General features: G+C 45.4%; 2 protein-coding genes across 2 annotated transcripts in view; one reads left to right on the top strand and one right to left on the bottom strand.

The window, feature by feature from the left end:
* Positions 1-11983, top strand: part of CACNA2D4 (calcium voltage-gated channel auxiliary subunit alpha2delta 4) — a 135683-nt gene that overhangs the window by 17113 nt on the left and 106587 nt on the right. Inside the window, exons 2-4 of the mRNA XM_083821291.1 lie at positions 2937-3018; positions 8635-8751; positions 10224-10283. Of these exons, the coding sequence (XP_083677417.1) occupies positions 2937-3018; positions 8635-8751; positions 10224-10283 (259 nt within the window). The remainder of the gene's footprint in view (positions 1-2936; positions 3019-8634; positions 8752-10223; positions 10284-11983) is intronic.
* LOC310892960 (uncharacterized protein) overlaps positions 1-11983 on the bottom strand; it is a 284028-nt gene that overhangs the window by 172847 nt on the left and 99198 nt on the right. The gene's annotated exons all lie outside the window — the stretch shown is intronic.

Genomic DNA, 11983 nt, shown 5'->3' with positions numbered 1-11983 from the left:
ACTCATGAATTTGACTGCAACACAAAAATTGCCCTTTTCAAATAAAATTTCAGGAGAAGTGCACATTGGCCAGAGGAGCAAAGGGAGTAAATCAGCAGAAAATGGACCTGCTTCATAGATTGCACAAGGACATTCTGAAGACATAAAACTAAAAGCTTTTAAGCACCGTCTGAGTCTAATCGCTGTAAAGTAACACAAAGCTAACTCAGCCTCTTCTGCTCCTAAGCCTGGCTTTGTGGCACCTCACTCGGTTCATCACCAACTTATTCATGTCTTTGCAAAGATCTCTTGGCTTTAACTCCAAGGGTGCAAAATTCTGCTGGGTCAATTGCCAGCAATGCTTCTGGGGTACAAGTTTGCCATACAAATCACCTCCTCTTGTCTTTCAGACACCGCTTTTTTTATAAGCTGGCCATGGCATGGGCTTGCTTGCAGTCGTGAGGATGGTTTGGGCTGGATGCTCAGCCTGTGCCTGCTGGGCACATCAGGAAATGCTGGTGGGAGAGGTGAATATCAGTGTGGCTCGGCTTCTTGAGGCTGCCCCAACCACCTCTATCCATTTGCTCCTGAGCTCATGGAGTCAGCGGAATTGTAGACTGACATTTTCTCTCATTTATGTAAAAAAAAAAAAAAAAAGTCACAAACAGGCGACACTGTTGAGTTGAATGCTCAGGCTAGCACTTAACGCTTTGGAGACTGGCTTAGACATTATGCCAATCCTGAACTCTTCTTTTTTTTCTTTCCCTTGAATTCTGCAGTTACTGCGTGTTTCAACATTCACATGTTTAGGCTTCTTTTGACATAGCCTCAAAGGCTAAAATGCAAACCCCCCTTTCCTGTTTTTATGAAAGCTGAGAATCCCATGTAATTGCATGGCACCAGGACTTGACGACTTTACAGCCAAGCAGTTCCCTGAGCACTGGGGCTTGGTTTTCCATGAAGCTGTGCCTTGTGCTTGGCTTCTCTACTGATTACTAATTGCTAAGCTCATATTGCAAACCTTTTGCCTCAATAACTGCATCGTTCTGCTGCAGCTGCCCAACTACACCCACTAGTCAGAACCTAATATCTCTGAGTCTTCCACCCTGTGGAGTAGAAAAATTAGTAGGGGTAGTAGGAAGAGGGTCACATGCATGGCCACAGACGCAGTACAAAACAAAAAAAGGCATGACCACACACCCCTGATTTTTTATTTTTAATTTTGAAAACAGGTCAAAATAAATCTCCCTGAAAAAATTACTATCCCAAACTTCATGTTTAGGTTCTCTCTTTCTGCAGTAGAAGGTGAAAAGATCTGGAGAATATTAGTTAATATCAGCACAAAATATCTCATATATAAAAGCTGTAAAACCATCTGCTGGTGGGGCATCAAGTTAATGTTGGCTCATAGATCCTCAGGCAATAAGACAATTACTACAACAGTCAGGAGAGCATCCCATGGGGTGTCTTTTTGTGTTATCCTCTTCTTTTTTTCTGGGCATGGTAGAATAAGTCTTATAAGCAGCAATAAATCCTAGTCTCCTACCAAATGCTTGTATTCCTTTTGCTCTAAGAATGAAATGAAGAGATAAAAGCTCTGGCTGTCAAAGATACATCCCACAATGTCCAAACGATGGAGTTGTACTTATTGGCTTTAGCTGGTGCTCGTTCACACTCAGCAGCTGGAAATGAACACCTTGTTGCCAATTAAGGAATAGTTACAAAGGGCACCTGCTTGCATTGTGGTCCCTTTGTAGACAGTGAAGAGAAGTGCTGTTAAGAGAAGCCTGACAGAGGCTCTAAATCTCAACCCATGGCTGCCCATCAACCTGCATTTGCAATTGACGACCCTAAGCAGACAGACTTCCCTAGGCTAAGGCTAGCTGTTGTGGTTATTCCACCACTGCTGCGCTGGCTTTGCTCTGGAGCTCATCTTTATATCTGTGTATTATTCTGCCATAAAAATGGTGTGATGTGCTGGGCCATCAGGCCCTGGGGTTAAAGCCTGCTGGGAGCCAGGAGGCATCCACTTAGAGCTTTAGGTAAGACTCTGCAGCCCATAAATAAGTTGTGTTTTCTGGTAAGTGGAGAAGGCCATTTATTCCATTAAATAAATCTCTCCTGAGTGAATCCTTGCTGAAGGAACTGCATGTAGGTGGAACTGCCTAATGTGAATCATGTAACAGATTTCTGATGAAGTGCTCTGTCAATTATGAGAGCCATCTATTTTCATTTGGATGGCTGAGTGTTCAGGCTGCTCTTCAGCATCCTTATGTTCTCCATGTGGTATTGCTATCATCAGTTATTTACAGGATGGCACAAATGTGAGTAGTGTTTTACAATGAGGAGGTGCATAATCTCCTCTGGCATTATGAAGCTGTAGTATCTCCTCTGAGAGCAGTGAATTCATCTGGCTCGTTAGCCTCTGCCCCACACAGCTCTAGCAACTGAATCCAGGGCTGAGTCCTGACAACTTCCTTCAGCACTGATGCTTATTTCTGTTCAGCTGGCTTGACGTTTGGTGTCTGCCCCTTCGTTCTAGGTTCTGTCTGTAATCAGAGAAGACAAGTGTCTCCAGAGAGCTATTTATTTTGCTTTACTTACAACAGAGGAGACCAGATGATATCTAAGACTAAATGTGCAACTTTTACCTTAACACCTCTAAAGTTAGGTGAGACAGATTCCCCTCTGAGTCAACAGGCAGTGGCCAAGACCAGCAGATCTCCCTGCTGCTACTTGCTGGCCAGTGTCTTGAGGTTGAAGACCACCATCTCTTGCTTCTATTACTGCTTGTCTCACAAGCAGGCTGGAGAGAAAGTGTTATCATTCTCACTGTAGAGGCTCAGAGAAATATGGGAAGCTTCATACTTAGGAAGATGGAACTGTCACTGAAGAAGTAAGCAGTCCTCTTGCCTTTGAATTATTAATATTGATTTTCCCTTTTTTCCTCTTTTTAGGGTGAAGTCTTGGGCGGATGCCTTTGGTGGGGAGCTGTACTCCATTGTGACCAAGTATTCAGGATCTCTCCTGCTGCAGAAGGTAGGCAACAGCTGTGAGGATTCCTCTGGCCTTGCTGCTTCTTCCCATGTAGCCTTCCAACCTAATTCCCTCCATAGAAAATCTGGGGTGGAAGAAGATAAGCATGCAGTTCTCTAGCTAACTTTTAAAACCACATGGGTTCATATCCATGATAAGAGATGTCCCATAGCTATGCTGAACTGCAGAGAGGGTGATCTACTTCATGCCTTTCCTGCCTTCACTACCTATGGACAAATGCCACCTAAATTGTCCAATCATTTAAATAAAAAAAAAAAAAATTAGCAGTACTTGTCAAGTTTTCCCTGTGATCACTTCACTCCCTCTCATACTGGCCTTTCAGTCCTCCCTTCCTAACTGCACATCAGTCCTTCTCTGCCTGCTCATCACTCATCTGCTCGTCATCACCCCACTGTCCCCTCCTGTAGCTCTCCAGCTGATACTCTTGTTTGTTTCTGCTTCCTCTTCTGTCTCCCTCCAGTGACTCATCAAGGCACTTTCCTCTCTTTGAATTGTCTTTAAAACTACCCTTTGGACAGGGTCTCTGAGGCACATGTCCTGAAAAACACACTGCTGTGCTAAACTCTCAGCACTGAGGGTTGCGACTCCAGGGACTTTAATTAAATTTTCCTGTTTGCACCCATAGGGAATCTGCCCTGTAGCCTTTGATTCCTTAAGTCAGAGTTGAATGGCTGCTCCTCTTTTCCTCTTTGTGATCTCTGCCCAAAGCTGCGGCAGGCTGTATTAATCAACAAAGACACCCAAATTAGGGTTATCTGATAGTCAGATATCTGTGCCTGGTGCTGGATCAGTATTTGCTGTCCAGCAAAATCTGCAGATTCCAGATTTTTTTCTGGAAGGTGTCAGGGGTGCTACCTTATAGTATGGAAAAAACACTGCCGTCACTGTCTTCTCCTTGCTGCTTCAATACAGCTAGTCTGCGCTATTTCTGTGGGTACTGTTCTTAACAGATTAAGAGTTTATGTTCTTTAAGGTCCAAAAGTCAGTGGGGAGGTGGAGAACAGGTTATAGCTTGAAAATGCTGGCATCATTGAAAGTTAATTGTGGAGGCCGAGGATGGCAGCCATGGCACAGAGAGGTGGGTGTTGAGATAGATAACTGTGCTGCGTTGGTCCTCTGGAGATGTTGCACTGGGTCCTCTTACCTCCCTCTGACCACACTGCATGCTTTGTTTCTTGGGATTTTGATCTTTTTTAGAGGTATGGGTTGCAGGAGACCTGTAGAGTTTGGTACAGAACCACTAGGAGTGACAGTCATGGCAACCAGATCTTGGAGAAAAAAATATAATAATAATCATAACTATCAGCTTTTGGTGTAATTCACTGAAAGAGAAGAAAACCGATGAAAAAGAAGTCTGAATCTAGCCAAATCCAATCTAGCATTCCTCCTGAGGGGAGCTGAGGCAGAGCTATTTTTCCCTGGTGACCTGACAGATCTTTTGGCCTTATAAAATGACATGTGCCTGCCCTAGTCCAGGTTCCTTCTCGTAGATTTGAAGGCGTCTGAATTGCAAGAGCATATCTTGGGGCCTGGATGCAGCACAGACAGGTAGTGGTGTCCAGAGGCTGTGCAAAGCACAGAGCGGGACAGTGTCACCCATGACTCAGAGAGAAAATGTCCTCCAGTGAGTCACTGTCACCACTTCCAGCAGGGGCGACAGATGAGCTTGATCCAGCCTAGCTCTGTCTACACTCCAGCAGAGTCATCTCCCAAATGCACATCCTGCCCTACCCTGGCCAAAGCAGTTCAGAGAGGTCAGGTTTACCTTTCACCCTTCAAGTCCCCCCTCCTTAAGCTTTCATTTCCCCCCTGCTTTCATGGGATAATGGAAAAGAGGGGAGGAACAGTCAACACCCATGTCTTCAATCCTTCTATCAGCCTCAGCAAGCACTGAGTTGGACACCTCACAAATCAGCTTCTCAAACCAGGGACTGTCCTGAAGGGCTCCCTCTGGGCCCCTGATACAATTCTGCAGACTAACCTCTTACTAACAGGCAACTTTTTCCACGCCTCATGCTTCTCACAGATGAACCTTTGCAGACCCCCAAATGTCTTTATGGAGATCACTGCCCTGGTGCACAGACTACAGACAAGTCCAGCCAGGGGAGCCAAATGCACCCTGGAAATTCAAATGGTTTTTCTCCCCACATGCCTTTCTCATTTTTAGGCCATTGCCTCTTGCTCACATGAAATATTTCTTTGTGGGTTAGTATGTGCAGGCTGGCACAGGGGTGGGGAATGCAGTGCAGAGTGCCAGACAGCTCTTTCCTTGGGGCTTGTTTAAATCGATGGGTATTTTCTCTTTGAGAAAACACAAACAAACAGTACCTTTCAAATTTTACTTCATGTTTCCTTTGTGCCTGATAGGTATGAAGTAACTAGTTTATTGTTCCGAGAGTCATAATTCCTCAGTTACCTGAATGTTTTGCATGTAAACCTTCTCTTAATTTAGCATAAATTTCCTGTTGTGGTTTACACAGTTTGTTTGGATTCCTATGGGGGTTTTGTGTTAATTTTTTTTCCTTCAGAAGAAACTAAATGTCACACTGCAAACCCAAACACTCCGTTTCCTGCCAGGTTTTATTGCTCACAGAGTCCTGGTGAGCCAGCAGCTGTCTTTGAATCTACAAGGGTGGGTTCTCACACTGGGCCAGGGAGTTTTCAGAAAGCCCCCCGGTGGCTCTCAGTCCCAAGCAGACAAGGTATCATCAAATTAAACCTCACAGAGGTAGAAAAAGCCTAAGAGTTGCTTTGACTTGATGGCTGAAGCATTTGTTGCATTCTCTTGACCACTGTGCAGCAGGGATCAAGACAAGCTTGTACACCTGTCTGGCATATCAGCCTGCCTTGATGATCATGGATGTGTGGCAAAATGTCGGATGGGTTCTAGGACAGCAGAGGGCAACACAGCTGGAGTGAAGCAGAGCCTGAACCTGTGGCTTGTTAGGTCTGCTCACCTCTGTCCTGCTGCTGCTGTTGGCTGCCAGTCACCAAAGACCTGGGGCCACCAACTGCAGCCACACAAGGAGGTCCCCATGGTGGTTCTCCTCTTCTCCCCAGGGCTTGGCTTGCCTCTGAGTGAAACAAACACCAATTGGCCTCGGCGGGCCCCAAAGTTAATTTTTCCCCTGCTATGTTAATGATGTATTATAAATGTTTCTGAGAATTAACTCCTGCTTCCTCCTGAGGCTGAAGTGCCAATTGCTTTCCCTGGTGCATAGGGCTGAGAAAGGACAGTAGGGCTTTGCTCCAGCTGTGTAATTACTAAAAAGCACTGCAAATAACTACATGGCAAAGAACAGACAAATAAGTACAGTCAAGACATTTTTCTGGGTAAAGATGAAAGGAATGTCTTTCACACTCTTAATATAGTTTCACTAGCAGTGAGTAATGCAACACTACATACTTCAATGGTCTTAATTTCATGGAGGTGGGAACGAGAAAATATATTTGGTGACATCTCAGTTCACAGATAAAACTTTGGATTCTGAATTCTGGATCTTCCGCTTTTAAATTACCACCCCCACGGAAGGAGAAGCGTAATGAATTGTCCTCCTTCTTTTAAGGGAGTAAAGCGCTAGATGTATGTGAGAAGATCTGTTATTTCAGTTGCATGTTTGGTCCCTTTTTAACATCAGATCTCTTCAGCTGGTTCTCCCTAGCCTGTGGCTGATTCCCATACCATAAAATACAGTGATCTGATAACCAGAGCCCTAAACTTGGGCTGTGCTTGGTTGTTTACAAGTGTCAGTGTTGATGCTCGCCATCTTTCTGCCATGGCATCTGGTGACAGTGCTGAAATAACAGGTATCCTGTTGCCTACCTCTAGGAACTCTTGCAATAAATACTCATTAATAGCAGGAGACTTTAGTGGCAGTAATACAGATACAAAATAGCTTGCTGGATCATCTGTAGGAAAAAATCTCAAAGGGGATCTGAGCCCAAACCTGGTTTATCCCTCACAATAGGCAACTGAAATTTTGCAGCGAAAATTTCTTTTGCCACATCTTCCCAGCACTAGCTAGTTCCCAGGGCTGAGATGTGTATGATATTAGCAGGCTGTTCATGCTTGCTTGTGATTGCTTTTTCCTTGTTAACCTCTACTTGTCAATGTGTCAAAAGCACATTAAAAATAATTGAGAGGCAAAAGCTTTGCTTCTTTTAATTCAAGACGTGACCCAAAGTAAATGATGGCAAGCCGCTTTGTAAAGCGTGTAGTGGTGTAGCCTCCCCTTCGCCAGCTCACCCAGGAGAGATTAATCTCCTCCCCCCGAGGAGGGCCCGATTAAAGTGTGGCGTGGCAGGGATCACCTCCCTCCCGATGAAACCATGACACGAGCTAAGTGGGACAGGCAGCAGCTGGGGTGTGTGCTGCGGTCTCGTCATCAGCCAGGGCCCTCGCTCAGGGGGCTGTTGGACATCCCTCTTTCAGCAGCGTGGTTGGGCTAACCTTTGTGCTCATCCTGACCTCTTCCTCCTCATCCCCTGCTGTCCCAGCTACCCAGCTGCAGCAAAGGGGATGTGAGGCCTGGCATTTTTAATCCAGTAAAACCCTCGCTGTTAATCACACCAGGCAGAGCTAGCAGCTCTGCCATGCATGCTGCAGGCTGGATGCTGCTGCTATTTCTGTCTGACATCCTCAGCCTGCCCCATCCTCAAGGCATTCTTCACTCTGCTTCTCAGCTGCCTTCCCTGATGGTCAGTGAGCTGCTTGAACAAAAGGAGCTCTGCGTGCTCATCCTCAAGACATGCAAAGTCCTTCCGCCCACACTTCTAAATTGAAAAGTGCTGCTAAAGCCCCAGACATCCCCTCACCCTTTTCACCTCCTCACTTTGTACCAGCACAAGAAGCGCAGCCCTGGCTGAGATTGCTGCTAATGCAACATGGAGATGGAGGGGATGTGTACATACTGCAGAGAGAAGTGATGATGAGGGACCAGGGAAATCCAGTCATTTGCCTCTACACTTCCACTGAACAGTTTCATTGCCGGCGAGACAAGGCTCTGTCTTTTTTTTTTTTTTTTTAGTGTTATTCAAATAGTGTCCATTGCAGGTTTTTTGCCCCCTTCTTTCTGCTTATCCCTGTTAGCCTTAGGACTTTTTTCAAAAAAGAAGAATTAAAGATCACTGTATGCAGTCTTGAAAGGGCAGGCTTAGGGAAGTAAATTACAATTATCCAGTTTAGGAGTACTCTCAGGTTTTTTGTGCCTACATTATACAAAACATGGCCAGAAGAAACTGTTCAGTTCTGAAACGATCAGATCCAGGTCGTCCTCCTTATGGTGTCTTTCCCGGTGGAGACAGCATGAAGTACCCATGCTCATAATTCCTAGGTACACCACTTTTTCAAAAGCCACAAGCTCATAATTGGATCAGTTGCTTTTAATTAGAATGCTTCATGTTCTGGTCAATGATCTGCATGCTCTCAAATTACAGCGTATAAAAGAGGAAATGCAAGGATGGGAGAAGGTGGTAAATCAGGCTGGACCCTTCAAGGCACCTTTCTTTACCCACGACAATACCCAGCTGACAATAACAGTCTCACCCTCTCCTTATGGGCCTCCTGCTCAGCAGGATTTTCTGCTTTCCCTTGGGTAGAAGTACAAAGACGTGGAGCCGACTCTGAAGATCAAAGAGGTGGACGGCTTGGAGCTGGTGAAGAAGTTCTCGGAGCAGATGGAAAGCATGCTCCGCAGGAAGGTCGAAGCTGTTGAGGTACGACCACAGGGGCTGCGGGAAGGAAGTCCCCTCGTGGTGGCCCCACAGCAGTCACCCCCTCCTGCCTGCACCAGGAGCGTGTGGGCGCAGAGGTAGCACGAGGACTTCCTCGCCCAAGCAAGCGCCTGCTGGTGCAGCTGGCTCCTTCTGAGCTTTAAGTAGACACTGGTGGGAGGGCGTGGGCGTTCAGACAAGGGAATGCTGGCTTCTCCGTCAGCCCAGAGTAAGAAATAAGATAAAAACAAAGTCTAGGAATGAATATGAGGGAACGAACGCTCTTAGGAGAAAAGATGTTTAATTCTGTAGCTGTTTAAAGAGCAGGGGAAAACGAGCCTATTGCAAATGGGAATAAAGTTCATCCTTGCCCTATGGCCATTGAAGACTGGTAGCTTGTTTCGGCTGTGTGTGTGGCTCAGGGGAAATTCCTGCAGCCCCTGAACACGATCTGCAAGGAAGGCGCTTGGATTTCCAGCTGCATACAGGGGGAAACACGGAGAAGGTGGCAAGTGGACTTAGGATGTTGCTGTGTTGGAGGCCAGAGCAGGTAATCATTACGGCCCCTCTTACTTCTTGCATCTAAGGATCTATCATGTTCCCTTGTATTTACCCACTGTAAAAAGCCTGTTTCTGTAGTCACAGAGCCTTGACTGTTTAAGGCATCTAATGTGGAAAAGCCATCCAGAAACACATCATTTAACTCTCAAAGTGAAATGTGGGCATATTTAGAGTCAGGGCTTTGGCCCATAACATTAAATTCACAGCCAGGCCTTTCCAGTGTTTGGATTGCCTTACCCTTTGTGAAGGAACAAAAAGTAGCTTTGCTGAGACCGTCACTAATTGTGCATGCGCATGTTTAGCTGGATTCCTCCCCAGTCTGTGCGAAGTGAGAATTGGTGCCCTGAAGTATCATACTGGAGAATACTAGTGCTTGTATTGGCACCCATAGATGGTAAAAGCTTATAAATGGCCCTAGCATCGCTGAGCCCTCTATGAAATCAAGTCATGGTGTTTCAGTAACAAAAGCAGGCTGAGACTCCCACAAGGCGTTTTCCTTTGACAAGATACTGACATCAGGCTGGGTCTGGGATGCCTTTCCCATGGCTTTTTGGAAAGGCTCATGGAAAATGAGATATGTCTGTTGTTTGTCTAATTGGACATGTTTCTGTTTGTGTGTACATGTCCTGTGATGCCTGAGATCGCTTGGGACCTATTAGGGACTCCAGGGTAAGCAGGTGTTAATGCACTCAGCCATAAATAGTTGTGAATATACCTTCCAAGTTGTAAAACTGCGGCACAGGATGGCAGGTCACCAGGAAAGGAAGTAGAAAAGAGGGTTTTTAGCCCCATGACTGTGTTGTAGTGAAGGAAGGTGGTCACGTCTTCTCACTATGTGAATTCCTGGTAGTGGTGAAAAAGTTTCTGGGGACTTCCCACAGCAACCCTCCTCTTTCTTTATCCGTTTGCATTAGCGATTGGTGGAAGCAGCAGAGGATGCAGATCTGAACCATGAGTACAACTCCTCACTGGAGGTAAGTTTATCCCTGTCAGTGACAAAATATGGCTCATATCCTCAGAGGGACCAGCCAAAAGGCTGGCCTAGAAGCACCCTCTCACCTCTAATACTTGGCATAGCATGCTTAACCTCTGTCTAGGAGCCAGGTTAGGGGTTTCTTTGTCTTCAGGACATTCTGCTTGTCTAGAAACCAGTTCAACTCCCCTGGCAGATCCCAAACCTAGCAACACCTAGGAGGTTAGTCCCTTTGGCTCAGGAATGGGAAGGATTTGGGAAGACACTGGGTTGCACGATGTTATTGGCGTTACCTTTATTGCACACCAGCATTGTTATTACATGACACATTAGTGCAAATTAGCTGGTGTCTCCTGAGTTACTTCCCTGGAGAATGAGCTAAAAATCACGGGTGTATGAGCAATGAGAAAGATGCTGTTGCAAAGGCCATAATATTACAAATACCCATAGCAAACCGTGAATCCCAGTGAGAAGAATTTCTCACCAGTTCCAATCATCTTTTCTCTACCCTGCAGACATGCGTGCATCAGGACTTCCCACTGGATGACAGTTCGGTGCTGTCCATGCAATTAAGATAATTGGCTTTCTCTTAATAACTGTTTGTAACTAAGCTAAGGGATTATTGCTAGTGAAGGAAATTCGAGTGAAAACTCTGATTAATGAAGTCCATCATCCATACTACAAACACTCAGCATGTAGCAGAAGTACAAGCTACCCCTCCAAGTACAGCTGTCAATGTTGGAAAAGGCAGGGAATGAAAATCCTTGAAACCAAGCTACCTATCAGTTTTGCCTCTTTTACCTCTTTGTTTAAGAATCACATTATAGTCATACCACTTGGGTCAGCTGTGTTCACAGTAAGGGTTTTGTGTGAGTCAAGGCACGTGGCCCTATTCACACACCATTCACACCCCTGAGTACTGTTACTGCTTGAATATCCTTAAATATGCTTTCTCTCAGGTAAACTGAATAAAAAACACTTTAAAACTCAGCTGCTATCCAACGGTGGAGACTATCCTGGAGACCTTAACACATCCGTAGGTGGTAAATCCCCACTGGGATTTCACAGGGGAGAAAAGTGTTGTCTTTGAGCACTTTCTGCTCTGTCCTTTGCTCTGGATGTCCTCCTGCTGCTTGGAGTCACAGTGAGGGGATACCCCTGGCTGGACGTGCGTCAGGATTTAACTCCAGTAAATGACAACAGTAGAGACAGGGCAACTAGAATCAGCATAGGCATGCCCTGTAGCAAACCTAGGAGACAGATACACCGAGAATCATAGAATCATAGAATATCCCAAGTTGGAAGGGACCCATAAGGATCATCAAGTCCAACTCCACCTCTCCAGCTAGAAATTCAAATAGTGCTGAGGGACCATGGGAATCTGTCACTGTGTCCCTTTGCTCTTAGGTGGCTCTTCAGCTGCTGGCTATGACCATGCTTGCAAGTAACATGGGTACCTGACAATAAGAAATTGGGCAGAAACCATCATTTGGGCAGCTTTACACTTTTCCTTTGGTAATGGCTATCATTTGTTGCTCATCTTGATCCTATTCAAAGCCCAAATTCTCCAGATGTCCCATTTTTATTGTTTAAAGTGTTCTTTTGGTTTTTGTGTTGTTGGTGTGTTTTGGTTTTTGTTTTTTTTTTTCCAGGTAATACTGATAATAATGTCTGTTATTCTCTCTCATTGCCTTTCCCTTT

Source organism: Anser anser (assembly GCF_964211835.1).
Source record: "Anser anser genome assembly, chromosome: 1".
Classification (NCBI taxonomy): Eukaryota; Metazoa; Chordata; class Aves; order Anseriformes; family Anatidae; genus Anser; species Anser anser.
Note: the sequence above shows the minus strand (reverse complement) of the source record. Positions and strands in the feature narration are given on the sequence as shown.